Raw genomic sequence first — 11,509 nt, 5'->3', positions numbered from 1 at the left:
AATAAAGATTGAAGTATTTACCATATAACTTTATCAGTTATCGAATATATATATATATATATATACGCAAACAGACTCAACAGCAATAATAACAATACAAAAAAAGAAGAAAAAAAAACATAAATAATGAAATACTACTCTCTTCCAAGAATATAGCCGCACTTCATTTTATTTATTTATGCTTTCTTCTTCTTACTCATACCACCAACGCCACCTGTAAATCTCGCATAATTCGCATACGATCGTCCCAATTTAGATGCCGCATTTGTCCACGATGGACCTTGTTGATATTTCTGTTCCTCTCGCAGTAATTCCGCATAACGTCCCTTTTCTTCCAACGTCATCTCTGTAAAGAATGCCGGGGATTCCCAATCCGGCACTGTTGGTTCCCACTCCTTCTTTCTTCTTCCCTCCTGTGAATGATTCTTATTACTACCATGTTTATTATTATTATTATTATTATTATTATTATTATTATTATTATTATTATTATTTTGAGATTGTTGTTTTTCTTTCCCTCTCTGTTTCTCATGTCTAAGTAGATATTGAATGCGCTGTTTAAACTGCGCATTCTGCAATCGTCGTTCAATAAAGGTGGCGGGCTTTCCTAATGTCCGTGCGGTCTGCGGCACGGTAGCCCCACTGCGTATCATGCGATAAATAACCGTATCATCCTCAAACGAAAAGAAACGACTGTGACTAAAGGGATGATTGGCCGGATTACGCAGTTCAGCACTATTAATATCATCATTATTGCTATTTAGATGAGAAAGAAGTGTATCCCACTCTAATGTGGATTTCATACACCAACTATCGCCATCCGCAAAGTCGTGTGGTACACGTCTACGGCGAAATCCAGCTTTAGCGGTAAAACGTACATGATGATTATCACCCTTATTATTATTATTATTATTATTATTATTATTATTATTATTATTATTATTATTATTATTATTATTATTATTATTACTATCTTGTTGAGATGTGGTGAATATATCTTTACTTGTACCAGTTCTCTGCAGTAATTCATAGGCGGTATTGATAACTTTCATCTTTTGATCATCGCCGCTGCTGAGATCGGGGTGGTGTAAACGGGCGAGTCGCAAATATTGCGATCGTATTTTCTCCGTTGTGGCGTTTGTGTCTAATCCCAATACCCGCAGAGCAGCGGAAATGTCTGCTGGTGTTGGTGTGGACTCGCGAAGTACATAACTAATACGAAACATACAACTAAATAATAATAATAATAATAATAATAATAATAATAATAATAATAATAATAATAATAATAATAGTGATAAATAAATAATTAGTAATAATGATAGTGATAGTGGTGTTTCTTGTTACTGTTCCTATCTCCTAGTCTAATGATGATTGTGAGGGTACATATTATATATATATAATATAATATAATATAATATAATATAATATAATATAATATAATATAATATAATAAGAAAGAAGAAGAATAGAACAGTTATATATTTGATAGTTATATATATATATATATATTAGGGGTAAAAAAGAACAGAATTGTACGCATAGGCTGGATGAATCGATCACTTGAGATAGTAACATATGGCTAGTATCACTTCCCATTGTTATTCCATATTATGAAAAACGCGGAAAAAAGAAAAATAAAAATAAGTGAAGGAAGTCATTCTTTTCCTCTTTTTTTTTTGCTCAAAAAAACCCTACATCCTATGAAGAGTAAAACGCAAAAAACAAATCAAAAAACAAAACGAGATGAACATTTATTTTTTCCTTGAAAAAAAAGACGGAAATAAAACAAAATAAAAAAAGGTAAACGTAATCCATAAACAAACAAACAGAGAAAAATTTATTTTTTTTTTTTCTCTCTCTCTCTCTCTCTATATATATATAATCCTTATTCCACTATTCCAGTTTCACTGTCTTCTCTTCTTTGTTTGTTTTTTCCATTCTTTTTTACTCTCATTACTAATGATTGATTGTGAGTGTATTATATATATATATATATATATATATATATATATATATATATATATTTGCTTTCTCTTTCAATCTTTGCAGTCCATATTTCTCTATTCTTCGAAAGTATATATATCTATATCTATATGAATAGAGAAAAAAAAGAGATTGTTGTATTTCTCTCCTATCAACTCCACTCCTTTGAGTCTCATGATATTATGAAAAGATTTAATATTGTAAATATTTTTGTTTGTGTAAATGGCTATACATCAAATTGGTGTTAAGCCCGTATTTCATATAAATAAAAAAATAAGTAAATAAATAAAAGATACAGATAAATAGAGTAAAACTTACATTGCCTCTCTTTATTATTTTTTTTTTTCTTTTCTTTTCCAAATCCTCCATAGTAATAAAAACAATTATAATAAACCAATAGTAAAAGAGAGAGTTTATATAAATATAAATATAAATATATATATATATATATGTATATAAAGATGTATAATTGGGAATAGTGACTTATTGTCCACCTCCACCGTAATTAACGCAAAGTTATTGGATTAAAATGAACGTACAACCGGAATAAAAGTAAAACGGCATACAATTAAACATTAAACTTAAAAAAAGAAAAACATTTAAAGATAAAAAAGAAGAAGTAGAAAAAAGAACAAAACAATCATGAAAAGTAAAAAAAAACAAAAAAAGAAAGAAAAATGATTGAGGTGTTATAGGACTTTCTCTATTTCTCTGAGAAGCGTATATTTTTATTTTTTTTCTTCTCTTCTTTCGTTGGGGAATGTACATCTCTACTTCGCATTAGTGCCGACGCACCCACAATTATATATATATATATATAAAGCAATCTAATAATAATAATAATAATAATAATAATAATAATAATAATAATAATAATAATAATAATAATAATACAGACGTTACTTTCATTTCTACCTTCATTTTCTTTATTTGTTAACTGCAGGATTACCACTTCAACCACATCTCTCAATTCTCTTTCCTTTCGTTCATAAGTGATAAATATAAAGAAAGAGATAATGAGATATCAATAATCATTTATGAAATAAAACCGCAAAATAGTCTTTCCCACCTTTTAAGTAATCATAACAGTTATTTTATTCAAAAGAAAGAAAGAAAGATTATATGAATGACCGTCAAGTCTCTTAAATGATAAATGTACGAACAGAAATAAGATAGAAAAAAAAAGAAAACTAAACGAGTAGAAACAGAAAAAAAGGAATAAAAGAGAACAGAACATATAGTAAAAAAAAACAATTTCAATAAACTCATATATATATATATATATATATATATATGAACATTATTAATGGGAGTGTTTCTTCATATTTTCTTTCTTTTTTCTCGAATTCTCTACCTCTGTTCTCTTCCCACTTCTATCCCTTATTGTTTCTACTCGTAAAATAACGCTCTAATGATAATAAAAGGGATTAAATGAAAAAACAAACAAACAAACAAAAAAAGTAACGCCTTCCACGCGCTGTAAACAAACAATAATAATAAATTGAAAGCGAAGTTTCACATTTATCCTTTTTTAATGCTTCTTTACATTTGCATTCATATATATATATATATATATATATATATATATATATATATATAGATGAATGCATAGACGTATTATTGTGATGGATCTAGTAAAAGGGGGAAACGTAAAAACAAAAAAAAAACAAAAAAACGTTTTCTTTTTTTTTCTTTTCTTTACGCCTATACATGCATATATATATATATATATATATATATATATATATATATTATATAGAAAAAGATAAAAAGATAAATAGAGAAATACCGACAAAAAGAGAAAATGATTACGAACAATAATGCTTCTCCGTACATTTTTTTTGAATTTGTGTACCCCTTTTCTTTCTCTTCTTAAAAAAAAAAGAAATTTCACTGTACATCTATTAGACTTCTTTTCTCTTTTCGCTCTCAATACAGTAATGGCAGTCATCTGTAGATTGGGTAAACGAAGGGAAAATAGAAAGAAGATTTCCACAAAAGAGAGACATTTCAACATTGCAAGAATTCAATTAGTGCAAGTATGGGAAAACGAAAAAAAAGAAGAAAAGAAAAAATTATTTTATTTTATTTTTTATTTTTCCATTCGTTTTGATTTTCATGCTCTATTCCATATTCAAAACAACACAGTAGTAATAAAAAGAAAGAGAAGAAAAAAAACCACGTAGGAAAAAGTGTTATTTGTATATATATATATATATATATACAAATAATTCCATTTCAACTGTTTTGCATTTAGTCCCTTTTTTAAAAAATCGTTTTCGCAACTGTCACTATCTGTGGGATTATTGAACTTTATCATACATCCACAGAGATAAACAATAAGAAGTAATAAGAAAGAAGAAGATATCAATGATTTCCAACGCAAATAAGGGGGAAAAAAAATTGCTTTCATTTCACACACACATATATATATATATATATATATTTCTCATAATGGTATTTTCTTCTCTTCGTTCGTAGCTTCGTTTCAATAATAGCACGACTTTTCCCTGTATTACCAGCTATCCAGCAATACAATCCTACATATATATAGATATATTTCCTTCTTGTATATATGTATGTATGGAAAACTAAATAGATAGATATTATTTACATTCGCGTACGTCTCTTCCACAAACACAAATCACAAGTCTCATCATCATTAATCATAATAGTAATAGTAATAATAGTAATAGTAATAATAATAATAATAATAATAATAATAATAATAATAATAATAATAATAATAATAATAATAGCAATAATCACCATCATCATCATATTTAGTTTAGTGCGGGATATGTAAAAACGACCTCCGCCCCTTCCAATGCGGCCAACTCATCGGCGAGTTTATCCACGAGTGTCATATCGCCCCACACATTCACGAGAAACGTAACGGCGGTGAGGTCTAACAGCCACTCTGCGTCTAGAAACGTCACCGGCGCCTGCATCTCAATAGCGAGTTCCTGCGCACTCTTTAGGGAGGCGAGATCATGCGAGCGGAGTTCCAATTTTGTCTGCCGATCAAAATCCCGTGCATGTCGCAACAGCCGCGGACAGTGTTCATGCCGCTCCTCCACCTCCCACATCGCGGCGTTCCCATCCCCACTCGTGTGACTATTGCGACTCACGTGGCCCGCATTGGAGGCCAGCGGCGGGGAAATGAGAGGGGCCAGCGTGGGCGGGACCGCCGTGGTGATGCAACTCACCAGCCCGAGGTGCACGCTGCCGTTGTGCGGGTACTCCACCACCACCATCTCCCCAACGGCGGTGCGGAACGGCGCCACAAACCACGCGCTGCCGAAGCGGAAGTTCACAGAGGCGTAACGCACCACCACCGCCCGCGAGGAAGCCGAAGGAATTGTCGGCATTACGACGGAAGAGGATGGGAGTGAAGGATGGGGAGGATACATTGCGGTTGTGCCGGCATTGCCGGGGAACGTGGAGATGGACATTGGATTCACTGCTGCTGAGGGATGCAGCACTGTAGTTGTAGGCGTTGTAGTAGTATTATTTAAATTAGTATTAGTACTGTTATTGGGATTTAAATTAGTATTACTAGTTGGCAAAAGTGGAAGTGTAGAAGAGGCGGCGCGGCTCGTTTCATCGCTGCTGCCAATGTCTGAAATGCCCCCTTCGCCTTCAGTGCTCGTCATGCGGTCGTGCAGTTCCATCACATCAAAGTTCTTCGCAGGTGAGGAGGAGAAAGCGTCGTCCATGTAATTAGCGGCATTAAGGAAATCCACTGCTGCCCGGCTGTATGTACTCTCATTATAATAATAATAATAATAATTATTATTATTATTATTATTGTTACTACTGATGGTTTCTTCGAATGGGACTTCAAGTAATCGGAAGGCGTAAGGGTTGTGTTGGAAACACCGTCGCTGATGAACGCTGGATACCGTAGACATTTGTGTTTGTTTGTTTGTGTTTGATTGATTGTGTGATTGATTGTGTTCTCCTCTAAGTGTTATTACTATTACTATTGCTTCTTTTCTTCGTAATTGGACGACGCCTTCTGTGTTTTTCTTTCTATTTCGAGCGCTATTTGTTTGTTTATTTCCTTTTCCTGTTTTACTTATTTATTTTTATATATTTATTTCCTTTTCTTCTTTTCTGCTTCTTCTTTGTTTATTCTTGTATATAGTGTTTATAACTGGAAAAATTCCCTCTTAGGGCCTTCAATAGTAATAGTAATAATAATAATAATAATAATAATAATAATAATAATAATAATAATAATAATAATAACGCACAGAGAGAAAGATATTCTTTTTCTCTTCCTCTTGTTGTTGCTGTTGTCCTTACTATTGCGTGAATTTCACTCTTCTCAATATATATATATATATATATATATATATATATATATATATATATGTTTGTTGTGATATTCCCTGTTTTGTGAAATAGAGGAACCAAGGGAATAAACAATTCTAAGCGCCCAAAGAAAAGAAATAAAGAATTTCTTTTTTAGTGTATTCTCTTGTGTAGTTGCGATTGTATGCTTTTCCTTTTCCTCGGCTTCCCTTATTTTATTAAAAAGTATAAATAAAAGAAATAAGAAGAGCATACAGAATGAAAAAGAAGAATAAGCAATGGAGCACAAGAGCAAAAGCAAGAAAAAGATAAACAAATATAAACATACTCCTTCTATATTATTATTATTCTCTCTCTCTCTCTCTCTCTCTCTCTCTCTATATATATATATATATATATATATAACTATCTATATAACCAAATATATGTGTATAGACAACCGTCTCTTTCTCTTTCTCTTTCTCTCTATATCTCTCTTCAGTATTCCTCTTCTTCTTCCTCTTCCTCCTCTTCCTCTTCTTTATGGATCTCTTCTGGTGTATATGCAGCCACAGTATCCCACAACCGCACTACAGCATCCCGCATATCACCTGCACTAACACCATGACGTTCAAAGTGTTGTGTAAAGGCGTTAACGGCAAGAAGCCGCTCTGCCCTACGCAGACAATCCCGCAATCGAATACCCACAACTTGTGAGGGGGCAAAGAGTGATACACGTGGACTACCAACACCTATATTACTATTACTATCACTATTACTACCACACACATTAATACTTGTGGGTTTCACTAGAGTGCTTATTCCTGATAATGGCGTTCTGTTCGATAGTGTAAATCGTGGTGGACTATGTAGTGTATGAATAGAGGAAGAAGAAGATGTGAGTATATCGTGTAATTCTGTAAGTCCTTCACTGGAGGCCCCAACACCGCGAAGATTCCACAGACACGGACGTCCTACATACGAATAAGGATTGTTATTGTTATTATGATGATGATTACTTTGATTCCCATTAGGACTAGTAATTCTATAAACAGTATTCACTCCGTTATTTGTGGTAAACAACTCGGATGATCTTCTAGCAGCTTCCCGCATTACACTCTGCCATGATATCGTATGGGAATCCGATCCAGTCATACTATTATAATCACGATTCCGGTTCGTGTTGTTGGGTGAATGACCACTATTATTATTATTATTGGATGGTATGGAAATACCAGAAAAGAACTTTAATGCCGGATCAAGGGCAATAGATTCCACAATATCTGAAATATCACCACAACGAAGAGACATCATCCCTGTCGTCTGACAATTATTATTATTATGAGAACGTGATATCTCTGCCGTAATACCCACACGCTGGGAGGATGGCTTTCTATTACTCATATCACTATTACTATCATTATTACCATGATTATTAACTGTAGGTAAACGATACACTTGACGTGGGAGATGTAAATCCAACAAGAATTGCGTAATATCCTTATTCATACTCTCAAATGATACATCCTCCGTTACCGCATGCCCTAATATACCTCGCCGCCCAACAATATTCTTTCTTTTAACAAAATCATCATTATGTGCCATAAACACCGCATCTGCTGTATCCCGCAATGCACTCATTGTTAACGCACAATTGTACCACTGTGTGACCACCTCCCCACTCGCAAACGGCCAGACAACGGTGTGTAGTAATAACGCCCGTGGAAACTCCAATCGAACTATTTCAGCCACGCGACAACCCACACCAGATCCCGTTCCTCCAGCCGCACTGTGTATAACGTGAAATGTTCGTACACTTCCACTTGCCTCACTTTCACGCCGTAATGCCTCTGTGATGTTAAATTGACACTCACTGCCATGAGTGTAATACCCACAGGCCCAGTTATTCGCACTGCCGGAATGACGTGCCATATACTGTGGTGGTTGTAATCTGTATTCACCATCTATATTTGTACTTTGAATCGTGGAAGCGATCACTTTGGGTTCCATATCAATCATTACACAACGCGGGTGTGGAAGGGGTGATCGGGATGGGCGGAAATGCATGAAGGAGACTTGGGCGGCAAATCCCTCATCGCTGCTGGCGTGTACTTCATCGACGAGACCATCGAGGAATGTTTTGCCAAGTTGATTGCCACACTGACCAACTAGTACATGTACAGATGCCATATTTCCTGTTTTATTTGCCTTTTTTTTTCTTTATATTGCTTTCCCTCTATTTTTTTTTTTTTTTGTTTCTTATTATTATTGTTACTATTAGTGATACCAGTAGTACCTAATTATAATAATAATAATAATAATAATAATAATAATAATAATAATAATACATAAAGGCAGTGGGACACCACTACCGTTCCAGATGTAAATAGGAGTATGAATAGGATTTGTATGTGTATCTACCAATGGGTGGTTATCCCTATAACCATCCCACCTAAAATTATCCCATTCCCCCCAAAATAAAATAAAATAAAATAGAAGAGAAGAGAATATATCATAAATTACAAAGGGGGAAAAAGAGAAAAAGAAAAAGAATCAACAAAGATCGAAGAAAAAAAACAATGGAAACAAAAACAAAAAGAAGGAAAAAAAAAACATCATCATCTCTCCTATATACAGCTCTGCATGTGACACACCAGAACAACCACGACCAAATTGAAAAACAAAATTCTGAGAAGGAATTTTTCTCTTTCCATTCCTTTCTCTTTCTCTCTCGTTACAGACACATCGGATTTATTTATGTAAATCGATGTGCGTGGATTACGGTGAACGTCAAACAACGACACTTATCTTCTCAATTATTTTTCATCCATTATCGCATTTTAACAATCAGAAGGAAAAACATTCGCCAAAAGAAACACATTTAGAAAAAATTTTATTGATGTTTGTTTTTTTCTCTTTTTTACATTTTGCTCCATTCTCTCTTCCTTAAAAATATAAGCAACAAAAAAAAAATAAACAAATGTAGTTTATTGAAATGAAGCAGAACAATGCCATCGTGAAGCAATAGAGAAAAAAAAAGAGAGTGTGTGTTTGCGCGTCCGTGTGTGTGCATATAATAATGCTGGTATACCTGTGATACAAATAGGAAAGAAATATAAAGAGATAATCAAGGGAATGTATTGAATGTAATACAAACTCCCCACCCCACCCCTTTTATTTTTTCTTCACACTGGGTTGGAAGTAATACGCACATAAAGTCAGTATGAGAGAGAGGGAAAGAGAGAGAAAAAAATGAAAAAAAGAGAAATGACAAGACAATGGTGGAAAATGATATACACAATCGGAGTCTCTTTAGTGTTATTAAGTTGTTTGCTTTATTAGAAGAATTATTCCACCACACCGTACCATTATTATTATTATTATTATTATTATTATTATTATTATTATTATTATTATTATTATTATTATTATTATTATTATTATTATTTGGGATCTCATACACAAAGTGTATCCATTTCATTTCCGTCATTCAAAGAAGTGATTCCCGTTCTACTTTTCACAGCTCATTGCAATTAATTCATCTTCATATGCTCACTCAGAATAGCAATAACTCTCACCTCAACATATATATATATATATATATATATATATATATATATATCAGACAAACACTCACTCATCCAACGACACACACACGCGCAGACAGAAAGAGGGGAAAAAAAACATAGACTGATCAAAACCAAATTAATCATCATACCACATCCCCACAAAAATACCACCTATTTACTATTTTTTTTCCCCCCTCTTTCCTTCTCACACACCTTTCTTCCTTCCTTCCTTCCTTCCTATTTACTTTCCTTCTTCCTTCATTAATCTCTTTTCCCACCACCGCCACCACCTCCTCCTTTACCACGTGCTAACACACCACGACGTGCGCCTGCCCTCGCCAGCACTGGAGCAGCCGCACTCACCTCCGCATGTCCATTTGCCGCTGCACTTAAACTACTGCCACCACTAATAATATTACTTCTTCCTCCGCCAGTATATCCTGGAATTGCCACTCGTTCATCTCCAACGTATAGCTGTAGTACTGCTAAGAGTAAAAGAAACTGTACTAGGAGAGATATCAAGGTCCCATACTCACGTTGTAACGCCAATAATCGAAATCGTACGGCATATGTTACGTAGGCCCGAAGAAACCACAAACGTAATCTATCTGAGATAGCAAGAGATCCTTCACAATGTTGCCAACAGAAATTTTGATGTCGTTCATTAATTGGAAAAAAATGAAACCACATATTTCCAAGAAACGCTTCCGTGAGTGGATTTGTCACCAATCGTGGCGATCGTCCATCTTCTGCCATACAAGTTGTACACTCCTCCTGTTCTTTTTCCGCTAGAAGATACTCCAGAAAAGCATCAGAACGACGATGAAGTAAAGCGGCTCCACGGGGTTCCTGTGATGTGAAGTACTGCTCCACACGCGAAATAACCACTGCGGCCCGTTTTATTTTCTCTGCTCTATTCCTATCTAATGCGGTATCACAGCCAAAACCACTCGGATCTTCCTCACATGCACGCAGAAATGCACTCTGAGGTTTATCATAACCCTCCGTTGCACGCACAAGTGGAGTGGCAAGCGCATACTGAAAGGAATCTAATGTGCGAAGTACATCCCCACAAATCTCACAATCGCTGTTCTTGCCTAACATGGACGCAATACGAGCCAATACATACGGGGTAGACGGTAGACGACTGAAATCAGATGTCATAATCATACACAAGGTCCCAAAAACCAAGAGATAAAGCGTCGACAAAAAAGAAGAACACATCACAAAAAATATATTTATTTGGTTATATAATATATATATATATATATTCTCAATATCCTTTAGAGAAAAATTTCTTTCTAATTTATGTCCTGGGAGGAATTCGACTCAAGCTATCACAATATCACCAAACTATATTTAGAAACGTATACAAGTAAGAACACACACCTTACGATCGTAAATTGTCTGTTCCACCACAACTCCCAAGACTCAGAAATCCAAGCCTCAAGACACAGCAGTTTATTTACTACTGAGGATGAAAAGAATTCCACCCAAATTTCTCGACACAAGCAGTTTTAAACGCCCTTGTTATTCTAGGCAGAAAATTACCTATCTCTATGTGTTCACCATGTATTATTTAACGTGTATACAAACAAGAAAAAAGAACAATATGACAAGAAAAGAAACAAACAAACAAACAACAGAAAAAAACA

The 11,509-nt window shown here is 34.4% G+C and overlaps 4 protein-coding genes across 4 annotated transcripts; all 4 read right to left on the bottom strand.

The window, feature by feature from the left end:
• Positions 1–176: 176 nt before the first annotated feature.
• Positions 177–1,226, bottom strand: LSM04_005561 (DnaJ domain; the record flags this gene model as incomplete). The annotated part of the gene is made up of 1 exon (XM_067334665.1): positions 177–1,226. The coding sequence occupies one exon, from the start codon at positions 1,224–1,226 to the stop codon at positions 177–179; it is 1,050 nt and encodes a 349-aa protein (XP_067191750.1).
• A 3,543-nt stretch (positions 1,227–4,769) lies between these two features.
• LSM04_005066 (uncharacterized protein) lies at positions 4,770–5,900 on the bottom strand (the record flags this gene model as incomplete). Its single annotated transcript, XM_067334664.1, has 1 exon — positions 4,770–5,900. The coding sequence occupies one exon, from the start codon at positions 5,898–5,900 to the stop codon at positions 4,770–4,772; it is 1,131 nt and encodes a 376-aa protein (XP_067191735.1).
• An 883-nt stretch (positions 5,901–6,783) lies between these two features.
• LSM04_000555 (Tubulin/FtsZ) lies at positions 6,784–8,475 on the bottom strand (the record flags this gene model as incomplete). Its single annotated transcript, XM_067334663.1, has 1 exon — positions 6,784–8,475. The coding sequence occupies one exon, from the start codon at positions 8,473–8,475 to the stop codon at positions 6,784–6,786; it is 1,692 nt and encodes a 563-aa protein (XP_067191586.1).
• Positions 8,476–10,115: 1,640 nt separating this feature from the next.
• On the bottom strand, positions 10,116–11,024 carry LSM04_000854 (uncharacterized protein; the record flags this gene model as incomplete). Its single annotated transcript, XM_067334662.1, has 1 exon — positions 10,116–11,024. The coding sequence occupies one exon, from the start codon at positions 11,022–11,024 to the stop codon at positions 10,116–10,118; it is 909 nt and encodes a 302-aa protein (XP_067191591.1).
• Positions 11,025–11,509: the final 485 nt, after the last annotated feature.

This window comes from Trypanosoma melophagium (assembly GCF_022059095.1).
Source record: "Trypanosoma melophagium isolate St. Kilda chromosome Unknown ctg22segment0, whole genome shotgun sequence".
NCBI classification, from domain to species: Eukaryota; Euglenozoa; class Kinetoplastea; order Trypanosomatida; family Trypanosomatidae; genus Trypanosoma; species Trypanosoma melophagium.
The sequence above is the reverse complement of the archived record's forward strand: the minus strand, read 5'-3'. Positions and strand labels throughout refer to the sequence as shown.